The 21,686-nt window shown below is 37.6% G+C and overlaps 2 protein-coding genes across 2 annotated transcripts; one reads left to right on the plus strand and one right to left on the minus strand.

The window, feature by feature from the left end:
- Positions 1-139: 139 nt before the first annotated feature.
- LOC135084384 (uncharacterized) lies at positions 140-2,461 on the minus strand. The gene is made up of 3 exons (XM_063979162.1): positions 2,352-2,461; positions 1,584-1,837; positions 140-1,251 (listed from the first exon to the last, which is right to left on the minus strand). Exons 1-3 carry the CDS (start codon positions 2,410-2,412, stop codon positions 196-198), a joined length of 1,371 nt encoding a protein of 456 aa, XP_063835232.1. The 5' UTR covers positions 2,413-2,461; the 3' UTR covers positions 140-195.
- An 8,316-nt stretch (positions 2,462-10,777) lies between these two features.
- LOC135084570 (circadian clock-controlled protein daywake-like) lies at positions 10,778-17,820 on the plus strand. The gene is made up of 6 exons (XM_063979339.1): positions 10,778-10,990; positions 13,102-13,244; positions 14,046-14,140; positions 14,807-14,940; positions 16,819-16,968; positions 17,611-17,820. Exons 1-6 carry the CDS (start codon positions 10,921-10,923, stop codon positions 17,763-17,765), a joined length of 747 nt encoding a protein of 248 aa, XP_063835409.1. The 5' UTR covers positions 10,778-10,920; the 3' UTR covers positions 17,766-17,820.
- The last annotated feature ends 3,866 nt before the right edge of the window (positions 17,821-21,686 follow it).

The raw sequence follows: 21,686 nt of genomic DNA on the forward strand, positions 1-21,686 counted from the left end.
AACCGGGATAAAAACTATCCTATGTTCTTTCCCGGGACTCAAACTATCTCTATGCCAAATTTCATCAAAATCGGTTGCGAGGTTTAAGCGGGAAAGCGTAACAGACAGACAGACAGACAGACAAACAGACAGAGTTACTTTCGCATTTATAATATTAGTTGGGATAGTTTAATTAAACTAACCTAAGATATTATTTTAGAAGTTAAAGAACTCGTCTTGATCATAAGGCTCATCGACAACTTCTGCGGTCTTGAGCGACGAGAGTTTGAACCCCTGTTGTTCCATTTGGTCCAGTTTGGGCAGCTCCTGCTTTATGGTCTCCTCCACGTTGATCTTGTTCAGCTCCTGCTGTATCTTCTCCTGCAGCGGCCCTTCCAACGCGTCCATGATCTGGTACCTCAACAAGTTAGGAAGAACATTCACAGCTAACTCAATAACGTAGTCCAATGTTCCCGCTCCGTCGCACCGAACCTGGATATTCCCAACTTCCAAATCCAAGTCCCGAAATACCGGAGTTTTTCTGGTATCAAGAGGCTGCGCTAGTACCAATCGCCCGCTTATGTACTCCACCGAAAAGGAAGCAGTGCCTGCCCTAGACATCAAGCCACTCACGGCAACTAGCTCCCACTGAGTTCGGCCTTCCAGTTTCTGGGTCCCAATTTCAAAGTCGGCAACAAGGGTGTTCTCCTCCATCTTAAGGGTGATGTTGCCGACGCGCTGGAAAGACGATATGCCGGTTACCCACGTGTGCGTGAGGTGAACAGTGAACACGCTCACTGTTGCGTTGTAGTCCTTAATTTTGTACGGGTCCATGCTCATCCCGCGCACTTTCTTCCTGGCGTCCGCGATGACCATGTCGAGGGGTGAAATTGAATTAGGGAACTGCATATCACCGGCCACTTCGTCCAATTTGGTGTTTATTTCGGCTCTGACCTTGGTGTAGGCTTCCTTCAGGATGTAAGGCTTTATGGTGTCAAAGACGAAAGTGCCGACGGAGTTGATCATTCCCTGGAACATGCTCCCGAAGAAGCCTAAGTTTTCGAAGTTGACGTTGATGGTGCTGAATCCGATGTCAATGTTGATGTGTTGTGCCCTCAGCTTGCCGTCTCGCTCCACGCCCAGATTGGCGCGCGCCTTGATTATGAGGCCCGTGACATCGACGGTGAAGGGTCCCTGTGCCCTGTTGAGCCACGTGGACATGGTGTAGTTCCCGCGAGCTTGTAGCTTGTCAATGGTCATGACCGCTTGAACCTGCAAGGATAAGTAAAGTCATGATGTCAGAAATGTATACTTATCTTACTTTACTTTAAGCTTTTAAGGTTTTCCTTATTAGGTAATGAAGGTTAATATAATGTTTGTCCATGATTTTTGATGACATCGATTTTCGTACTACATGAGACGTGGACGTCATTTGGCTGAAACAACAACAACAACAACTACATGAGAGCACATATAATTTTAACTAGATACCTAAATGACATTTACGAAATCACGAATAGTCTGGCATATTTTAAGCTAACAGTGTGTCAAGTGCTTCTTTTCCTTACAACAATTCTTTAGTAATGTAAAACAAAGAAACATACCTCCATGGCTCCAATTTCAGCATTGATGTACTTTATTCTGAATTTGCTGATGCCATAAACCGCTGTGTTTTTGAAATTCAGTGTAGTGCCAAAGGTGAGAGTCTGCTTCATGTCTGGGACCCCGTACGGGTCAGGAATACTGGCCCCGGGGACCCCAATGGGGTCCGGTTGTTTAAAGTGTTCCAACACTTCAAGAATGTTGTCACTGAGCTTTTTTTCTCCGTCCGCAAGCCTTGTATTTTCCTCTGATACATCTAAAATGAGAGTATAAAACTTTCAATAATTGTATTGTACATTACAGATTCCATTTAAAGTGTTAATTTTGTTGACGACTTTGTTTAATGGTACCTATTTATGATTTTTAATCAACTCGTTTTTACGTGCGCTCTTCTGAAGAATAGTTAAATAATATAAATTTGATACATTTCTACTCTGGTTTTAACCACAATTTGATAATTATTTATTAAAAAGGCTCGGTTCTGACGGAATAAACGACTTCATTTTTAGGTCAGCAAATACACTTTAAAGGTTAAGCAGAGTACCTACTCGCATGCGTTCATAATTTACTTTAATTATTGCATCAAATCGACTAACATATTTCAGTATTTTGTACACGTTTTGTTGTTCTCAATAAAGTCAATCATAATTCGTAAACACGACGAGAGGGATGTGTGGACACGAAACACATACGTTGTGTTTGGTCAACAGTATCAGCATATCCTCGTTTGATCAACGAGTCGGGCACTTCCTTACAGTCTTGGCACTCACCTTGATCTTGGCCGAAGCACAGGCAGCTCAGAAGCACCACACACACGCTTTGGATCAACATCCTTCCCCTTGCACACACTATCAGAGACTGATACCATTCCCGACCATATAGTAGGAACACTAGGGTCACAGTTTATCGGCTCGGAAACGTCACTTAACGCTAATTTGTTATCGTTCATTTATGACACACGCATATCTACTTAGAACATTTGATATTTGATACAAAGGAATGCGAAACGAATAATTAAGCTTTTGTAAACAAAGTAATTTGATAACGATTTGTTAATAATTTTGTTTCTTAACAATAGTTAATCCTAATCCAAAGTCATTTTAAAATAGATCTATTAAGTAATACAATATTGATCTTCGTCCGTTCCGTATTTGTTTTAGGGATAACCTTGGAAGCCTACGGTTAAAATGGTTGGCCTTGTTATTGACATTGGTGAAGAGTTTTAAATATTTTTGAAAAACATTGAATGATAATAAGTCATGTGAAACAGGAAGAATATTGTCAGTTTTATTTTCTGAACCTGTACTTTGAATTTATGAATAGGTAGGTAGTTGTACAAGAGATTGTGGTACTTAACTTCCACTCTTCACTCCACTTGGAGTGGAGACTATTATGTGTTGGAATTCGATAGGTGGAACCTTCTTGGTTCTATATTGGCTCACATAAAATTCTAAATCCTATTCTTTGTCTTACTACCGATTTGTGTTCATAATAATCTCTCTTCATAATTTTATTTTTCATACTTTTTTTATTCATACATTTTTATTACTACCATCGGAGCTCATAACAATTACTAATCATAATTTTTTTATCAATACTGTTACTACCAAGAACCATTTAAAATACATAATTTTTATTTTCAGATCTTTTTTCTTCATAACATTCATTGATCAATTGTTTTAATTAATAATGTTGTTACTAAGAACATACTTCAACTCATAATGTTTTTGTTCAGAATAATTTACTTTATAACAGACATACTCGTATCTTTAAAAAAATCATATATAATTTAATAGAGTAGATAAGCATGCAGGATGCATTGGTATCTCCTCGTCTCCGGCGCTGCGGGATGTGCAGCCCTTCCGCCCTTGCGTAACGAGGCTCAGGCACCCACACTTGCACCCGGGCGCCTGAGCCTCGTTACAGCGGGCGAGGGCTGCCCTCCCTCCGCGCCTCCGGCTTTTAAATTACACTCTAGGGGTAGGGCAGACAACACTACGTGGAGTCGGTTTTGCAGCGATTCGTTTCTGTCACGTTAGATTTCAAATTAATTTAATGTTAAAATACGATTTAATACGAATATAGACATCATGATTTTCAATAATATGGATAAATACACTTATGAGTAATAAATTTATGAAAACAAATATTAGGATACATCACATTTATGAATATTATAGTTATTTATTCGAATGATTATGAGTTTCGATCATTAGTATAGAAAAATATATGAAAACAAATATTAGTAAAAACTAAGTGTATGATTAGTGATATTATGAATATCAATGATTATGTTTTTAAATATGTAGGTTTTAAATTTTTTATGAAGAATGATCATTATGGTATCAAATTGTATGAGAAATATTTTCGGACCTCCAATGATAGGAATTGAAAAGTTATGTAAGAAAATGCGCTACCAACCTTCTTGTGTGGTTGTCTATGTTGTTTATACTTTTTTATATCTTTTGTTATCTTTAGGACATCTAAAGGTAGCAAGGAAGCGCTTGACGCAGGCCGCTACCAATCATTGAGGGATGCCTATGTTCAGCCGTGGTCGTCCTATGGCTGAAATGACGATGATGATCTTTTGTTTTCAAGTGTTTTTGATATCTATCAGGGTAGTTATGAGCAAATAAAGTTCCTTTGATCTTGACCAAAGCTTTGTTTTCCGCCCGCCCTAGCAGCTGCCGTTTACATGACGAGATTATGATGATGTGGATTGGTTATTGTCCTCATCCCAACTAATATTATAAATGCGAAAGTAACTCTGTCTGTCTGTCTGTCTGTCTGTCTGTTACGCTTTCCCGCTTAAACCTCGCAACCGATTTTGATGAAATTTGGCATAGATATAGTTTGAGTCCCGGGAAAGAACATAGGATAGTTTTTATCCCGGTTTTTGAAACAGGGACGCGCGCGATAAAGTTTTTCTGTGACAGACAAAATTCCACGCGGGCGAAGCCGCGGGCGGAAAGCTAGTTATTAATAATTTTTGGTTAAAGTAGGTATTTTTAAATAGCGCCATTCTGTGAGTGATCCAGGTACTACTTAATCTTAACGATCGCCTTCTTGTATAAGCATTAACTGTCTTAAACGATTGATTAGTAACATGTGGTACGGTAAGTTGCCAGTAGATGGAGCTGACTGTGCTAGAAGTCAAGTATAGCGACAGCACATTAAACTATACATTTTTCTTGGAAAAACGCACTTATATTGTACGTAATACAGTTGTATAAGATAACACAATGTTTAGTTTGATGTGGTATCGTCTGTACAAGAATTAGTGGCTTCTTCAATAGAGGTTAGAGTTGCGATTGTGTTTGATGTACAGCTTAGGAACAGAAACTTAAACGTTTATCATCTTTTAAATAACTTTTGTAAATTAATTAATTAATTTAAAAATAGGCACACAAACAGGTCACTGTCCTTTACACAGGCAGCCATAAAATTAAAACAATAATAAATAAAAAAATAAAATCTATTTACACATTAACCTACTCTTAACTAGGTAATGCTTATTAGACATTACAAACATCCTATTACAATCGAGATTCTTGTAAGATAATTATAATACTTAATGCGAATCGTGAATCCTATCACTATCGCTAGAACTGACTCCCATATTTATCAAGATTTGCAGCAATTATTTCTTTCCCAATCGTTAGTTGACTCTGTTTAAACAATTATGGATGGAGATACTAATGAGAAGTTTTTTCAGTGAGATTTTGACGACACCACAATCCGCCGTTGTTGGGCATTCTGTTAGAGTATGCATCCTTTACCTGTGATGCAAATTTCAGCATGCATGCGTTTTAAATCCGGGCTGCCCACATTGCATTATTTCATAAGTTTTTCCTATTAGGCGGACTGGCTGCCGCCGGCACACAATACGAAATCTTTGTCCTGCGTGCAACCAGCAGCGTGATTTACACGCACGCGGACCAGATCCGCACGCGCACGCGCATGCACGCGCGCGCGCATGCACGCGCGCCGAAATCCGCATCACAGAAAAAAAATCACTTACTATAGGTACAGGGTGGAAACGATAAGTGATCTCACTCGATTATTTCTAAACTATACAAGATATCGAAAAACTTACTGATCCTGAAAGTGCTTCACAAGCTCTTTCAAACGGTACCAATAATAATAGGTTATAGCCTGACCAGGAACATAAAAACCCTGGCATAGAGGCGCTTCAATTGCATTTGATAGTGCAACACTGAGTACAGTCGTACATGTGTTAAATTAATAGGCTAAATTTATGTATCAGGATTCAGGATTAAGTACGGGCTAATTTGATATTTTCATAAATGAACGAAAAATATTATTAAAGGTAACCTGGTTTAAATAAATTAAATGAAACCATCAATCGAGCTAGTAGGGTTTATTTTATTATTCATCAATAATCAAATTCAGAACTTGAATATTCAACTGCAATGTCTGCTCATGAACGCTTCAAACTCGGTACTTCTTTCCCAATTCCATAAAATTCAAAACTTAGAAAGTAAAAAAAACTTTAAAATGGGTAGTTGAAACAGACTACAGCTAATTTTCATAGTGGACTGTACTATACGATAAACATGTCAGTCAATTTGACAACCTTTGTCGGAAACATTATTCAATGAAAATATTGTCCGAACCCTTAGTATTTCTCTTCGACAAATACATTAACACACCGTGAACCACTTTTCTTTCACGACTATAAAAATATTTTAGCAATTTAATTCACAAAATCAATTGCACACATTTAAAATAAAGTTTGTTTACACTTTGACAACAATAGACTGACATGCAAGGTGACATGTCAATGAAGTTTTCAGTTACTGTTGCCATTAAAAGAAATTAGTACCATTAGTTTTCCGCAACATGGCGAGGGTTTTTATGTTCCTGGTCAGGCTATACACAATAAACTGGAACTATCCGAAAATTCAAAGTTTCTCTTGTGTGTTCATTACCTTATACAGTGTGAGTCACGTTAAAGTGTACATATGAAAATAGATGAATCTAGACCTATTTTTATCGACAAAAAAAAGGTCAAATTTTTTTTGAATTTTTTAAAATTTTTACAGATTTTTTTTCTTCCAATTACTTATTGTAAAGAAAACGTAATAAGTTATTAAATAACCAAAAAAACACGAATTTAAAAGCAGATTTTTTTCAAAAAGTATCATTTCTTATTATTTGTTGATATTTTTGTGTATTTTATATTTTTTTTTAGTATTGCCTGTTATTTAGCATTATTACTGTTTTTATTTTATCAGGATATACCGCTTAGTTTAAAAGTTATTACGTGTTCTTTATAATAAGTAATTGGAAGAAAAAAAAATCTATAAAAAATTTAAAAAAAATCTCAAAAATATTTTGACCTCTTTTTTGTCGATAAAAATAGGTCTGGATTCATCTATTTTCATATGTACACTTTAACGTGACTCACACTGTATAATGAACACACAAGAGACACGATGAGAGAACGACAGACGAAAACTTATTTTTATTGCCCCGAACATCTTTTGGTGGACAGCCCTCAAAGTACAAAAGTGGAAGTAGGTATGTTAATGATTTCATTTAATTAGTAACATAGTTTTCTGTGGTTAACTACATTGAAACTCATTAAGACCGTAATTGCTTGAGACCATCTTCGCAGCATTAATAGCAATTTACAGGAATTCATTTATAAATTCTTTCGCATGAAGTTACACTAAATACAAACATAACATTAGGTAGATACGTTAATTATATTTTTGTTATTGAACCTATTCAACCTCATTGAATTCATATCACACTTTATAATCTATGACGCTGCACAGAGCGCGAAATCTATATGCGCGCCATTTTTTACAATTTTTTTCTTACAGGGTGCTACTACTTGATTTTGATTTATGATTCATCATTTCAGCCATAGGACGTCCACTGCTGAACATAGGCCTCCCCTAATGCTTTCCATGTTGATCGATTGGTAGCGGTCTGCGTCCAGCGCTTCCCTGCTACCTTTACGATGTCGTCGGTCCACCTTGTAGGTGGACGTCCCACGCTGCGTTTTCCGGTACGCGGCCTCCATTCCAGAACCTTTCTGCCCCATCGGCCGTCAGTTCTGCGTACTATGTGCCCTGCCCATTGCCACTTCAGCTTGCTAATCCGTCGGGCTATGTTTATGATTCACTCGCTACTTAATTAATGTTAAATTCACAAATTCTTTCAAAAGAGCCTCGTGTCCTCATTCATGTCATGCATGTCCAATCCTCATTGAAATCAGAAGATATGGCAGGTCGTATGTAAATATGAAATGTTGGCAGATTGAGCAATAGTCTGGGAAATAATTACCGATCCTACCGAGGACTCTGATAAAAGCATTCTGTCACAGGCACTGGTTGACCATGTCAGGAAAGGCCTGATGTTATCGCTTACAGTATTATCCTTCTAAATATAATAGATTTGCAAAGTCACCGAGAGCCGTATTCTTAAACGCTATTAATATCATAACATAATTATAAATTAATAATGTAGGTTATAATTTATCACCGAATTTAATTATTATTTTCAACCGAAAGAAGTCCAAAGCAGGAGAAAGGCTTTCCAAGGATTTCCATAGCAATTGCACTGGCGCAGTCTATTTCAGGCGCTTCCAGACTTACACAAGGTCATCGAGTGAACTTGGCTTTTATGCCTATTTTTGTATAGTAGATTCATATTACTTTTCTAGAACTTAAACATACCTACATAATCAGGTTATTGGTATGTTATTTAATTTAGACAGGTCATGATGATAAATATAATTTAAATTGACCACCTGTTGCTAAAATATTTGGCTATTTTATTACAATAGTCATTAAGCTAATGTCATTAAATATTAAAGACCTCTTGGTGTAAATTACTAGCTTGATTTATTATTGTTGTTCCTTAGTTTTTCTCGACCTGAGTGGGACGAGTGAACTTTTTGTAAGCCTAAGTAAATAAAAATCTTTTAGTGGAGTATTGTTTTAAACTTTCATGGTCACTAACATAATATATTATTTACGGGATTTCTTTTAGTGGAGGTCTAAAATTGCAATCCTGCAGCACTAGAGTTAGAAAAGAAGATGTGTTTTTTGCACAACACCATCTCAAAGCAAATAATTAATTATTTCATTTCATAATTTTCTCCATTTACTTAGTTTCAATTTGGATATTATCTTATTGGTTATTCTAGAGCATAACTCCTCTCCTTAACCGGGCCTTATCCTCGAACCCATACTGAAAAAAACATTTGGTTACTTTTGCACAAAAAAAGTAACTCGCGAACTAAGAACCAGGTTTAGCTCACTACAAAATAGTTTGTTTAATTAATTTACACACTTTTTGTTGATCATAACCAAAGTTAGTAGTTAGTTGTAGCTTCCAGTTCGCAAGTCTATTTTTAACCGACTTCATTTATGTAAGCAGTAGGTAAATAAACAAACATTATTTTTCAGTGCGGTCAGTTCTGTATTCAGCTATTTAAACTTTAGGTGAAAATTCCGTCACATAACCGCAAATATGTACACTTTTTACTAGACTTAACCCAATGTGGTAATGCACACAGCTTAGATCATTAGGATTCTTATGTGGTTGTAAGGTATACGGTCCGTCAGGGATGTTATGGATATGAAGTTTCGGTTATGGATACGGTTACGGATATTAGAATAATATTATACCGGTTTCGGTTACGGTTACGGATATGAAATAATTTCGGATTTCGGTTACAGATATTAGAATTTTAAAAATGTAAAATTCAAATAGCAAGATGCTGGGCGATCCACATAGCCACTTTATGTACTATGACAGCACCCATGATATTGATAATGGTAGAACGCGTCGATATCAGATTGTGCCAGGGAATGCCAGACAAGTAAAAACTCCGCCTTTATCCGAAACATTCCAATCGGTGTCGGTTACGGTTACGGATATTTTTTTATTTCGGATATCCATATGTAACATCCCTGGTCAGTAGGTACATCAAGGTAAACTCTGTGGTATCTTATGTTATTGCAATAAGAGCGATATTGTAACAGAAGTGTATAGTCTGATGTGTGTTGTACATACAAAACATAATATTAGTGACCACTTTGTTTATTATTTTTGTTTAGATCCGCGTTTGTTAGGATGACGCACGAAGGTACTGCTATGGTTGAATAACTAGTTTTTATCAGTGCAACAAAGGGTAATTTTAACTGTGAACTCATATCACAGAATACATTAGTTATAAATAAATAAAACAACAAAGTCCCCCACTGTGCTAAGCTTTTAACTCTACACGCCCTTGTAAAGACAAGCTACCCTATCCCATGCCCTTATGAGCATGTCAAGATAAATTGGCGCAGTGGCTCACTCAATTTCTTTTTTCTTTTCGTGTAGTGTTGTTATTGTTTATAAATTGTGCTTACTGTGATCAATAAAGTCCATTCTATTCTATCCTACAATCCTAACATCACAAACTCTACACCTTAGAAGTTAGAAGCTTGGCTCTACATGAGATTTGAAAACTTTTTCACAATGCAAGCTATATGGTCTTACCAACATTTTAATTGAAAATGTTTTTGGTGCAATACTCCTTTTCTGATACGATTACAAGTGGCATATCAGAATCTAATATTTTTATATTTAAAAGAAATATATTTCATTTTATTTTTCAATCTTAGCAAACGGCCTCCTATTTAATTGACTGTCAATTGATGGAGGTGATTTTTTCAAAATTCTTTGTCTTCTTGTCGTGTCGACAACAAACCCAACAAATCGTTGCCAGCATTAATTAAATCTTCCTGCTTGCAGTTGTTTGGGCACGCAGGGCACTACATATTATGTGCTTCATCAACTGGGGAACAAAACCATACCTGCACTCCAGGTTTAAGCCATCCTAAAGCTTGAAGAAGGTGCGAAGTAATGTACTCTGCTAGTACCTACTAGCACTTATTCTGTGCTATAGGTCAAAGACTTTGGTATAAAAGAACATAAATAATAAACTAGCTAACGTTAGCTTAATTTACAACGATGACTAATGATGACGGCATAAAGTTAAATAATGTGTATCTTATGCAAATTGTATTACTTGCGATTTTACAACAACCTGATTTTCCTTACATCAATGCTGACTTGCAAAAACGACTAACTTTATTTTAATTGTTCTTGTCTGACCTTAGATGTGTTGGTTATTATGATTTCTTTTGTCCACTTTTCGCTAGATGTGATCAACGCTGCCTTGATTTGATATCATTACATGACGTTATCATCGGCGTATATATGAGTATTGGAGTGCAAAAACAGATTAGTGGTGGTCTGGACAGTAAACAAGACACATTGCACAATAGTCCATTGAATTAGTTCGCGAATATGTTAAACAAAATTGGTGTTTTGTTTTTGCTTTGTTGTTTCAGTGGGTGTCTGCCTAAGAAACAGTTACGTAAGTGTTTTTTTGTTAATATTTATGAGAACTTTAATTTCGGGACAGTTAAAAATCCGGTATAATTGTATAATTGCACCTAAATTAATATGGCATTAAGTTCGCCTAATGCACCAATTTTATATGGCATTAGCTTTCCGCCGACTTCGCCCGGGGTTTTCTCGGAAATTATTCGAATTTTTCTCGCCGTAAAAACGTAAAGTTTTTCTTTCACAATGCGATTGCGGTTACTTTTGAAGAAACAACAAGAGTGCTTTATTTTTATTGTTTGAGTAGGTACGTCCTTACGTCCCGCCTAGTCGTGGAAATAATAATATGTATTTTTATTAGCCAGATTATAATTTTTCAAATTATTTCTAGAAGCCTCTAAAATACGACTCAATGTCAAAGTCTAGGCTATGTTTTTTGCCATATTGGATACATTTTGCATAATTTAAATAGATATTACAAACTAGACTAGCTGACCTTTCTGTTTCTATAATAGCCTAGGAAATAGTAGGCGTACGTTTTGTTTGTGTACAAACTAATAATATTCAAAGTTAGTTCTCAGGCCGAACGCTAGGAAAACATTGAGTCTTCCAGTGACTTGGCCCCATTTAGCTTGGTCCACGGGCCAAGTCAATGGTTTGTATTTTTAAATGGTTTTTCTTCCAGTGACTGGGCCCACCTCTAAGATTATAGAGTAGATTTGACTGACTGACTGACTGACATAGTGATCTCGCACAGCCCAAGCCACTGGACGGATCGGGCTGAAATTTGGCATGCAGCGTTTACTACTCGTAATATCTTAGCTCGTAATACTTATTCTGAAATTAAGTAGTATACCTAAAAGAGGGTAAATCAGATTTGTAAGTTTGCTTATGAATGCAGGTATAATTGCAGATTAAATACACGACTAATATACTCTAATTAAAATCAATTGAGCGAAAACATTACACTTACTAAGTGTATAAATCATCATTAATGTATCTGGTAGCTAATTAACAAATAATTAAATGGCGTCAATTAATGGGTTGTATTGTTAGTATTGTAAGTTGTAACCTCAAAAGTAATTAGTCACACGTCAAACAAAAATAATTAAAACCATAATGGCAATGTTTTTAAAACGTGCCTAGTTCTTAAAAATGTTACAACCACATTTTTCCACCTCTATATTCTACGTCCAATTAGTTGCACAGTTAGCACGAATATAGATGAACTTTTGAAATCATTAGAGCGCGTGTTTTGTCAAAATATTGTTAACTATAGGTATAGGTACCGCGACTTCCTCGCGTAAAATATAGTTTGAATAATATTTCCCGTTTTTGCAACATTTTTCTTTAATGCTCCGCCCCTATTGGTACTTTATATAGTATAACATCACCTTAAAGTCAATAGGGGCAGGGAAGGCTTTAGGCCCTAAAGCCTTCCTCCATAAATCAAAGCAAACAAAGAAACAAACTCATCAGCTTTATAATATTAGTATAGTTATTTATAAGACGTTAAACATTCATATTACATACATTTTTTAATTCTTTATTCTGACATCGTCATGTGAAGGTGCCTTTGAACGTGTTAAATCAAGTTTATTTTATTTCGATATAGCTAGTCTTTTTGTATGGACTAACTAATTATAACGTATAGTACCTGTATTATCCCCAGGTTATGTAATTAGTCATTATGGTTTGAGGATGGGTAATGCTTGCGAATGACTTAATCATTGTTTAAGACTGAAATCTGCGGCCTATTATTAAATACGTAATAGCAGACTCACATCTACCTAACCTTCTAAAGAACCGAGGCTTCTATTTATCTAGCATTCCCTTATACTCGTGTATCTTCATTATTGGTAGAGAATAAATAAATAAACAAAAGACAAATTAAAATCAATGAAACAAAATTTTTAACGTCCTAATAAGAACCTAAAATACAAACAATAGAATACCACGAGATATGCTATTCAATAGCATATCTCGTGGTAATACTGAAAAACCGTAATAATTAATACCTATGAAGTTTTCATTTTCAGGTGGATTTTATAATTTTATTTGATGGAAAACAAATCATTCATGGTTTACTTTATACATACATATAATATTGTGTTATTGAAAGTATACGTCATTTGATTTCAGCAAGCTACATCCAAATATGCAAGAGGGACCAGAACACCATCAATGATTGCGCGCGCCGGTCGATAGAGGCGTTGCGGCCGCGGCTCATCGAAGGCCTACCAGAACTGGATGTGCCGGCTATCGAGCCTTTCTACATTCCAGAGGTTAGTCCCTCAGAGAGGTGTGTTAGGGTCCTAATGAATATTGATGGAAGAAAGAAAACAAATTTTCTAAGATACCTACGCACTAATCATGCGTCGACAGTGTCCCAAGGCGAGTGTGCGAGCCGAGCGCTGCCGATGATGATGCTGTGGGTCCCTCAGTGACGTTAGTCATCGTTCGCCGCCTGCACATCTCCTCCCGCGCGTTGTTGGTTTCCACAACACACTTTAACACTTAGTGATAACCTTTTTTATATCCATAACGGGGAAGCTTTTGGCCTGCATCTTCTGAAAGTGATGATCAGGCCGAACTTGATACCGAATTTCATCCGGAATCCTCAACCACAGAGGAACTGGCTATCTTATCTGCATCTGCCAGTACACAATGATGTTTTTAACATTGTTAAGGCGAAAGACTTACGTAAGATGGTGCTAGCAAGCCAGGCAGACTTAGAACAAGCCCTTACTCAATAATTATTATCTTTATTGCTCCTATAAAAGGTACTGTAGTACATAAGTACATGTTACAGTATGTTACAATACATATCATTATGTATGGACCCTGTTGGGCGCTGCAAATAAAAGTATAGGTATAAGAGAGGAGGATATTCTTAAGTCAAAGAATATAATAATGAGGGATTTAATTCTGTAGTCAATCGAGTAAGTATAAAATATTGTAAAATGAAGTTGATCTGCTGCATCATTGCTAATAGGCCTAATACAGGCGTTTAGTTCTAGAAATGTATATAATAATATTTATGATGTTCGTTTGTACGTTAACCACATAATATTTTATAATTTCAGATAGTAATTGTAAGCGGTGAGCAGATATCACTACGGGCGATTGGCAAGGATGTGAGGGTCACGGGAGCTGGAAACTTCACGATCAAAAGTTTGTCGTAAGTGTACATTGTCTACTTACTGATCATTAAACAACCTGTAGAGTGTAGACCTTTAGAACTTGTCTTATGGACATCATTGAGCGCAATACGAACTATTTTTTTTTCGAAATACATAAATAAGTACCCACATTAGTCGAAATAATCACTGAAGGTTTCGCGGCTTCGTAAGAAGCAGTCGGATATCGGATAGAGATTATTTTTCCCCGGGGATACTTAGTCAGACGAATAAATTTTAAGAAATTATCAAGTGATCAGAAAGACTGGAACCTACCCCAGGCCGTTCCAAAAAAATTGCGTTTCACGTGACCTCTATTCGTTAGTTTTTTTTTTAGACAAGACAGGTATTTGACCGCAATCGCACCTGGTGTTAAGTGAGATGCAGTCTAGGATGGTACATATCTGCCCTGTAAGAGCCTATTCACTCTCGCCTTGAAAACGCCCGGATTATAGTGTTCAGGAAATACAGCAGCAGGCAGCGAACTCCAGTCTCTAGTTGTTCACATTATAAACGAGTCGTCGAAACGTTTAGTGCGAATTTAATAACTTAACTTAGAATTTATGGTGTTTGAACAAGTTTTGTGATAAACATATAAATATCAGCAGTAGGTATCTTTAATTAACAAATATCCCATCTCAAATGATCCCATTATACTCGCATTTCAGAGTTGATTTGGATACACTGACGTTCAGAGCTCGCGTGCGGTTCCCTAAGTTGCACCTGGAGGGCCGGTATAGCGTCGACACCCAGATCCTCATCGTGCCTATCAAAGGGAAGGGCACACTCAAATCTGATGCCGGTAAGTGATCCTAAGGATAAGGATCCCAAGCACCCATCCTTGCCAGGTCCAAAAACACAAAAGTCAGAGTTAGTGCTTAATTTGGCCGGACATTTTACCCTAAAAATTATAAATGCGAAAGTGACTCTATCTGTCTGTCTCTCTTTCACGCCTAAACCACTGAACCGATTTTGATGAAATTTGGCATAGAGATAGTTTGAGTCCCGGGAAAGGACATAGGATAGTTTTTATCCCGGTTTTTGAAACAGGAACGCGCGTGATAAAGTTTTTCTGTGACAGACAAAATACCACGCGGGCGAACCCGCGGGCGGAAAGCTAGTATTTCATAATAAAAAAAAAGATACATGGCTATACCTACGTATGCGCTCAAGTTTCGAGGCATGGCAGCCATATAAAAGCCTAACAAGCTTGCATGTGCTTCTCAGCTTTTCGCCAATCAATTTTATCTTATACTAGCGGCCGCCCGCGACTTCGTACGCGTGGATCCCGTTTTACCCCCTTCATCTATCTTACGCGGTTTAGATTTTTTCATACAAATGTTTTTTCCCGCTAACTCCCGTTGCCGTTGGAATTTCGCAATATCCTGTTGTAAATAAGCTTTAAGTTTACTAAGGAACTTGCATGCCAAATTTCAAGCGTCTAACTTAAGCGGTTTAGATTTTTCATACAAAAGGATTTTCCCGGTAATTCCTGTTCCTGTGGGAATTTCGGGAATTCCTTACTTAGTGCACCTCTACGGTACCTAAGCTACGTCCCTTATAAATTTCAAGTGCCTACGTTTAGCCGTTTAGGCTGTGCGTGGGTATGTCAGTGAGTCAGTCATACAAAAGGAATTTCCCGCTAATTCCAGTTCCCGTGGGAATTTTGCAATATCCTGTTGTAACTAAGCTTTAAGTTTACTAAGGTACCTGCATGCCAAATTTCAAGCGTCTATCTTACGTGGCTTAGATTTTTTCATAGAAATGTTTTTTCTCGCTAATTCCCGTTCCCGTAGGAATTTTGCAATATCCTGTTATAACTAAGCTTTAAGTTTACCTAGGTACCTGCTTGCCAAATTTCAAGCGTCTAACTTAAGCGGTTTAGATTTTTCATACAAAAGGATTTTCCCGCTAATGCCCGTTCCCGTGGGAATTCCTAAGTATCCTATAACCTGCCCAGGAGTATGAAGAATAATTGTACCAAGTTTCGTTAAAATCCGTCTAGTAGTTTTTGTTTCTGTAAGGAACATACAGACAGACAGACAGACAGACAGACAGACAGACAGACAGACAGACAGACAGACAAAAATTTTACTGATTGCATTTTTGGCATCAGTATCGATCACTAATCACCCCCTGATAGTTATTTTGAAAATATATTTCATGTACAGAATTGACCTCTGTACAGATTTATTATAAGTATATAGAATAGATGGTATTTCTACATAATCTACATTAATAAAATTTTGTGTTTTATTAAATGGTGTTAAAGGACTGCCTCCCCATCCCGTCTGATAAGATTAGGTAAATTAGAGAGGGTCATGCCCTGCAGGGATCCAAACGACCTGATGATGATAGTAGCACTGTACAAAGTTATATGCAAGGAGATTAACGGGACTATTCCCACCCCTCAAAGCCACGATAGCCGAATGGTGAAGGGGTCGGACTGGCCCGACTCGTGATCCGCGGAACGCGGGTTCGAAACTCTGCCGCTCGATTATTGTGGTGAACCAACTCGTAATACAAGCATGTTATAGCTTACCACGAGGGGTTAACGGGATTATTAGTTATTTGTATTTACAAATTGCGAATACTCTTTAAAAATTCTACAGCTTGACCGCCAATAAAACCCAGCCAATGAAGACCAAGGAGGTAAACAAATACAATCTTTATTCTCCAGTGAAATGTGACGCGGAGCTGGTGCTCCGAGCGAGGACCTTCGAGCGAGACGGCGTGGAGTACATAGGGTTCACCAGGCTCGACACTGACGTCAGCATCAAGGACTACTATATACGGCTGGAAGGACTCTTCAATGGAGACCCTGTGCTTGGTAACTAACTAAAATTATGACTTTCTCCATGCTTTTTATTTTCATGCCTATAAGGGGGTCAACTACCCTATTTACCAGAGGAAAATTAAGCGAGTAAATTGACATTCTTTTTCACTGCCAAAACGCGACTCTCCAATCCTATACATTTTGTATGGAAAACCCCCAAGGGAAAGCATAATATCACGTCCGCGGTATAAACTTACTTTTTATTGATAAAAGCTACAAAAATCTAATTACATATGTAATTTTAACGGATTGTCTTCAGTCTAATTGCTCACCTTAATTATTTAGTGTTAAATAAATAAACCAGCTATTTATTTGTAGATACGTCTAACACAATCTCAAACGCCTTATTTCTACTTAATGGCATCAAGCTCATGCGTGTACATTCTGAATGACTTGTGCGTTAGGCAAACTACGAATCCCTACCATATTATAAAATTATCAAATAAGTTCTTGGTGGAGGAGACCACGGACCAGAAGACGTGGTGTAGGCAGTATATCATCTATCTGGATGGAAAGTCCTGGATGCGGACAGTAGCACCGATCGTTGTAGAAATCCTTGAGGAAGGCTTTTTTGTCCAGCAGTCAAGTGTCTTGGTTGAAATGGACTAAAACTGACATCATATTTTGTATTTTTAGGAGAAGCCACGAATGCTGCTATCAACGAAAACCGAGGGGAGTTCCTCCGGGCAGTGAAACCTTACCTGGAGAGCACCGTGTCCAAACTGTTCCTTGATATTGCCAACAAAGTTGCTAAGGACATCCCATACGACGAAGTTCTGCCTAAACCCTAGAATGTCAACATTCTGATTCATATCAAAGGCGGACTACGAGGGTGGTCTGAAAAGTTTCCGACCTCAACGTGAAGATGGCAACACACATCAATTTAAGTCAGGGAATGTAATTGTGCATCTTTTAACAGCAACACTTCAAAGTTTCAGCCATTTTTGACGCGCGGTTTTTATTTGAAAGTCGTTTGAGTGAGTCGATGTGAGTATTTTTGTGAAAATGGAAAAAATCGAGTATCGAGCTGTCATAAAATATTTGTTTTTGAAAGGGAATACCCCTACGCAAATCAAAGATGAGTTAGATTCTGTGTACGGGGACTCTTCACCGTCATTTACCACAGTAAAATTTTGGGCAGCCGAATTTAAACGTGGCCGTAAGAGCTTGGGAGATGATGAACGTTCGGGACGTCCAAAAACTGTAACTACTGACGATAACATCGCTAAAGTTCACCAAATGGTGTTAGACGACCGCCGAATTAAAGTGAGAGAGATAGCAGAGGCAATGAAAATGTCCAAAGAACGTGTTTGTCACATATTAAATCAAGATTTAGGCATGAGAAAGCTGTCCGCGCGTTGGGTGCCGCGTTTGCTAACGTCAGACCAACGACGTGTTCGAATGAACATTTCCAATGCTCTGTTGGCGCAGTTTAGGCGCAATAAATCCGAGTTTTGGCGCCGAGTAATTACTGTAGATGAGACTATGTAGAAAAATAAAAATAAATTTTAAGAAAAAAAATCTTGTATGTATGTTAGGTCGGAAACTTTTCAGACCACCCTCGTAAAACGGCAGGTAGAGCGGACCACGAACCGTAATTGTTGACAAAAACTAACGGCGCAGGTACACTATGCACCTCAGCATAACGACTAGATACTTGTCGAAGATAACCCTAAGCCAAGTCGCGTGTTTTCACTCTTGGACAACTTGGCAAGTTACTCAGTAGCTGGTAGCGCGGAGTTCGCCAAGTTGACTTGGGCGCATTTTCCGACAGTGGGGTGGGGATGAAGAAATTTGCCGAGTTCTTATCAATAAATTATGTGTTCACATTGATGCGGCTTGGCCAGTTTCCCGCATAGTGTACCCGCACCATAACATTCATATCGTTTAGTCACTAAACGATAACGATAAAAATGCGCACCCAAAAAAATACATTGTATCAGTTTCACTAAAGTTTAGTGAAACTGATAGAATGTATTTTTTTTGGGTGCGCATTTTGCGTATATGCGGTATACGCCCGCACTGTGAAATACATTTTTTATTCCGAATAGCTGTCTATCTAGTAGTGTAATAAGAAGTATTTGAAGAATGCTTTGACCAGAGTTCAAATAAGTAAAATAGATAAGCTCAATACGCAGTACCTGATTCATGTAATTTGATACTTCAGAGAGAGTAGGTAGGTATTCTATAGCCTGAACAAAGTGTGTAATCCATTTGTTTGTGTGATAATATAAATACTATTATTTTATCAAACATGATAAAAATATTTGTATAAAGATTTGTAAATATTCCAAAAACGATTTTTTATTATACAGGACCTAACTAAGATAATATTAGAATTTAATTCGAACAAAACGGGACAAACTAAAAAAACGCCTAATCTCCTCTATGAAAAGTCATAGTCACCAAAATTTTCATCATTATGCAAGTTAAACGAAAAAATTGTAAAGGTCCTTGATTGATATTGTTTCTTTCGATTCAAGGGTCTTGCAATATATTATAAAGTGCTGTTATTACTTCTGTTAAGTGCGTATCTTACTTACCTTCTAATGCAGTTAACGCCCGTATTCACAAACGATGCTAGCTTAAGTGAAGCAGCAAATCGAACGCACAGCGTTGAATAGAGCTCCATGATTAGTTCGTGTGTGACCCTGTGCGTCTACGAGCACTATGATACCTCATAGTAATGTTTGTGAATACGGGCGTAAGTTTATTTTCCCAACTTTGAGCACCGAATAGTGGCCATGACCGCACATTCCTATGATAGACGTGCATTACAAACGTTAAGATCCAATCTGTTGAATGATTATATTATAATAACGGTGTCTAGTCGATAAGCGGTATTGGATAGCGGTATGTGCATTTTGTTACGTTACGACATCAAGGTGTGCTACAGTAAGTTGAATTTGTTAATTACGATGAAGGGACGAAGCTTTGTTTCTTCCAAAATTGTGCCTTAATATGTAAATCTACATGTCATTCTCATATTTTTTTACTTTAGTCCTAGGATGCGCGCCGCGATAAGCGGTTATCACGCCATTTTATCGATTTTGTGCATATCAATATCACGGCGCGCATCCTAGCCCGGGTTGTAAGCTAAATATGCTTGTGTTACGAGTGGGTTTACCACGAAAAATCGATAGAATTCGCGTTCCTCGGATTACGAGTCGACCAGTTCTTCACCGCCGTTACTCTATTCTCAATAATGTCAAATTTCATTAAAATTCGTTCGTACTTTTTGCGTGAAAGAGTAACAAACATCCATTCATCTTCCAGTCTATTAGTAAGTTATGACTGACTCGCCTCATCAATGGCGAATTGTGAACTTTTCTTTCACAAATCCCTACTCATTTTCTAGCACTGATTTTTTTTTCTGCGTTTGGTATGTGTTGGAAATAATAAATAGTACCTAAGACAATAACAAATTATTTGTTTTGCCTTAAGAAGGCCGGCTATGCTAAACATGCGGCAATAATCTAACTGCTGGTTAAGGACATTCGAATCAAGGAGGCAGTCTTGACTTCTTTAAAATTACTTGTTGTTTACTTACTGCGAATAATATGTGGTTTTATAAGTAAGTTGTGGTTTTACTTTAATCCGGTGAGAATATTGTGTTTTAAACACCTTCAAACTTCAGCACTCAAGTACTCGTCTCGCTGGTGCTATGCCTCAGATTTGTATGCACCAAGTCATAATACTTCCATACCTCAGGCATGATAGGCGCTAGAGCTCATAGAGAAAATAGCCGGACTGTGAAGGTATTTGCTACCTCGAGATCCATTCGAGATGTAGGGCAGATATTACTCATCCTAGACTGCATCTCACTTAACATCAGGTGCGATTGCGGTCAAATACCTGCCTTGTCTTGCATAAAAAAAAGATCGGACCGAGGAACGCTGCTGGTTCGAACTCCGACGCGCCACCGCTGGACTATTGTGTTAAACCCACAAAATATTATTTTTAAACAAAATAAAAGTATTCGTTATGTCTTTTATTGGACAATATTGAACAACACCGTGACAACACGATTGACTCGGGCTTAATATTTTGTGAGTAAATTTTCACAGAACCTAATTTCCGTTTCAAACTTCGTTCGTTCGTTCGTTCGATTCAGCCAAATGACGTCCACTGCTGGACAAAGGCCTCCTCAAAGGTTTTCCACAATGCACGGTCCTGCGCTGCCCGCATCCAGGCTCTTCCCGCGACCTTTACCAGATCGTCGGTGCACCTAGTAGGAGGCCTGCCCACGCTACGTCTTCCAGCCCGTCGTCGCTACTCGACACCCGTTTCAAAATAAAATATACGAATTTCGATCCCACTAACTCACTGCAAAAATGACTTTGTTTGTAGTGTACTATTACGTTCTCTTGAACGTTCTTGATTCACCTCGCGTGTGCATAAATGTCCACTTACACGGCACTTGACTTTGAATCTAATGTTTTCGCACAATTATTCGTGATGCAATTATGTGACGCCGATTATGCAATTAATAGCCCCATTACTTTACTCGTTGTTGCTACAGCTACCTAACAATTTGTAGCAATTAAAAAAATACTATATGGCACGTGTATTTGTATACGTTTTCGTATAAGCTTTTAAGAGGTATATGTCGTTACTGAAATATAACTTAACGATTATTTGACTTAACGATTATTTGAACAATGTTCAGGAAGGCGCTGAATCCAGGCCGCTACCAACTGGCCAATTGGGGC

This window comes from Ostrinia nubilalis, chromosome 2 (genome assembly GCF_963855985.1).
Source record: "Ostrinia nubilalis chromosome 2, ilOstNubi1.1, whole genome shotgun sequence".
Taxonomy (NCBI): domain Eukaryota; kingdom Metazoa; phylum Arthropoda; class Insecta; order Lepidoptera; family Crambidae; genus Ostrinia; species Ostrinia nubilalis.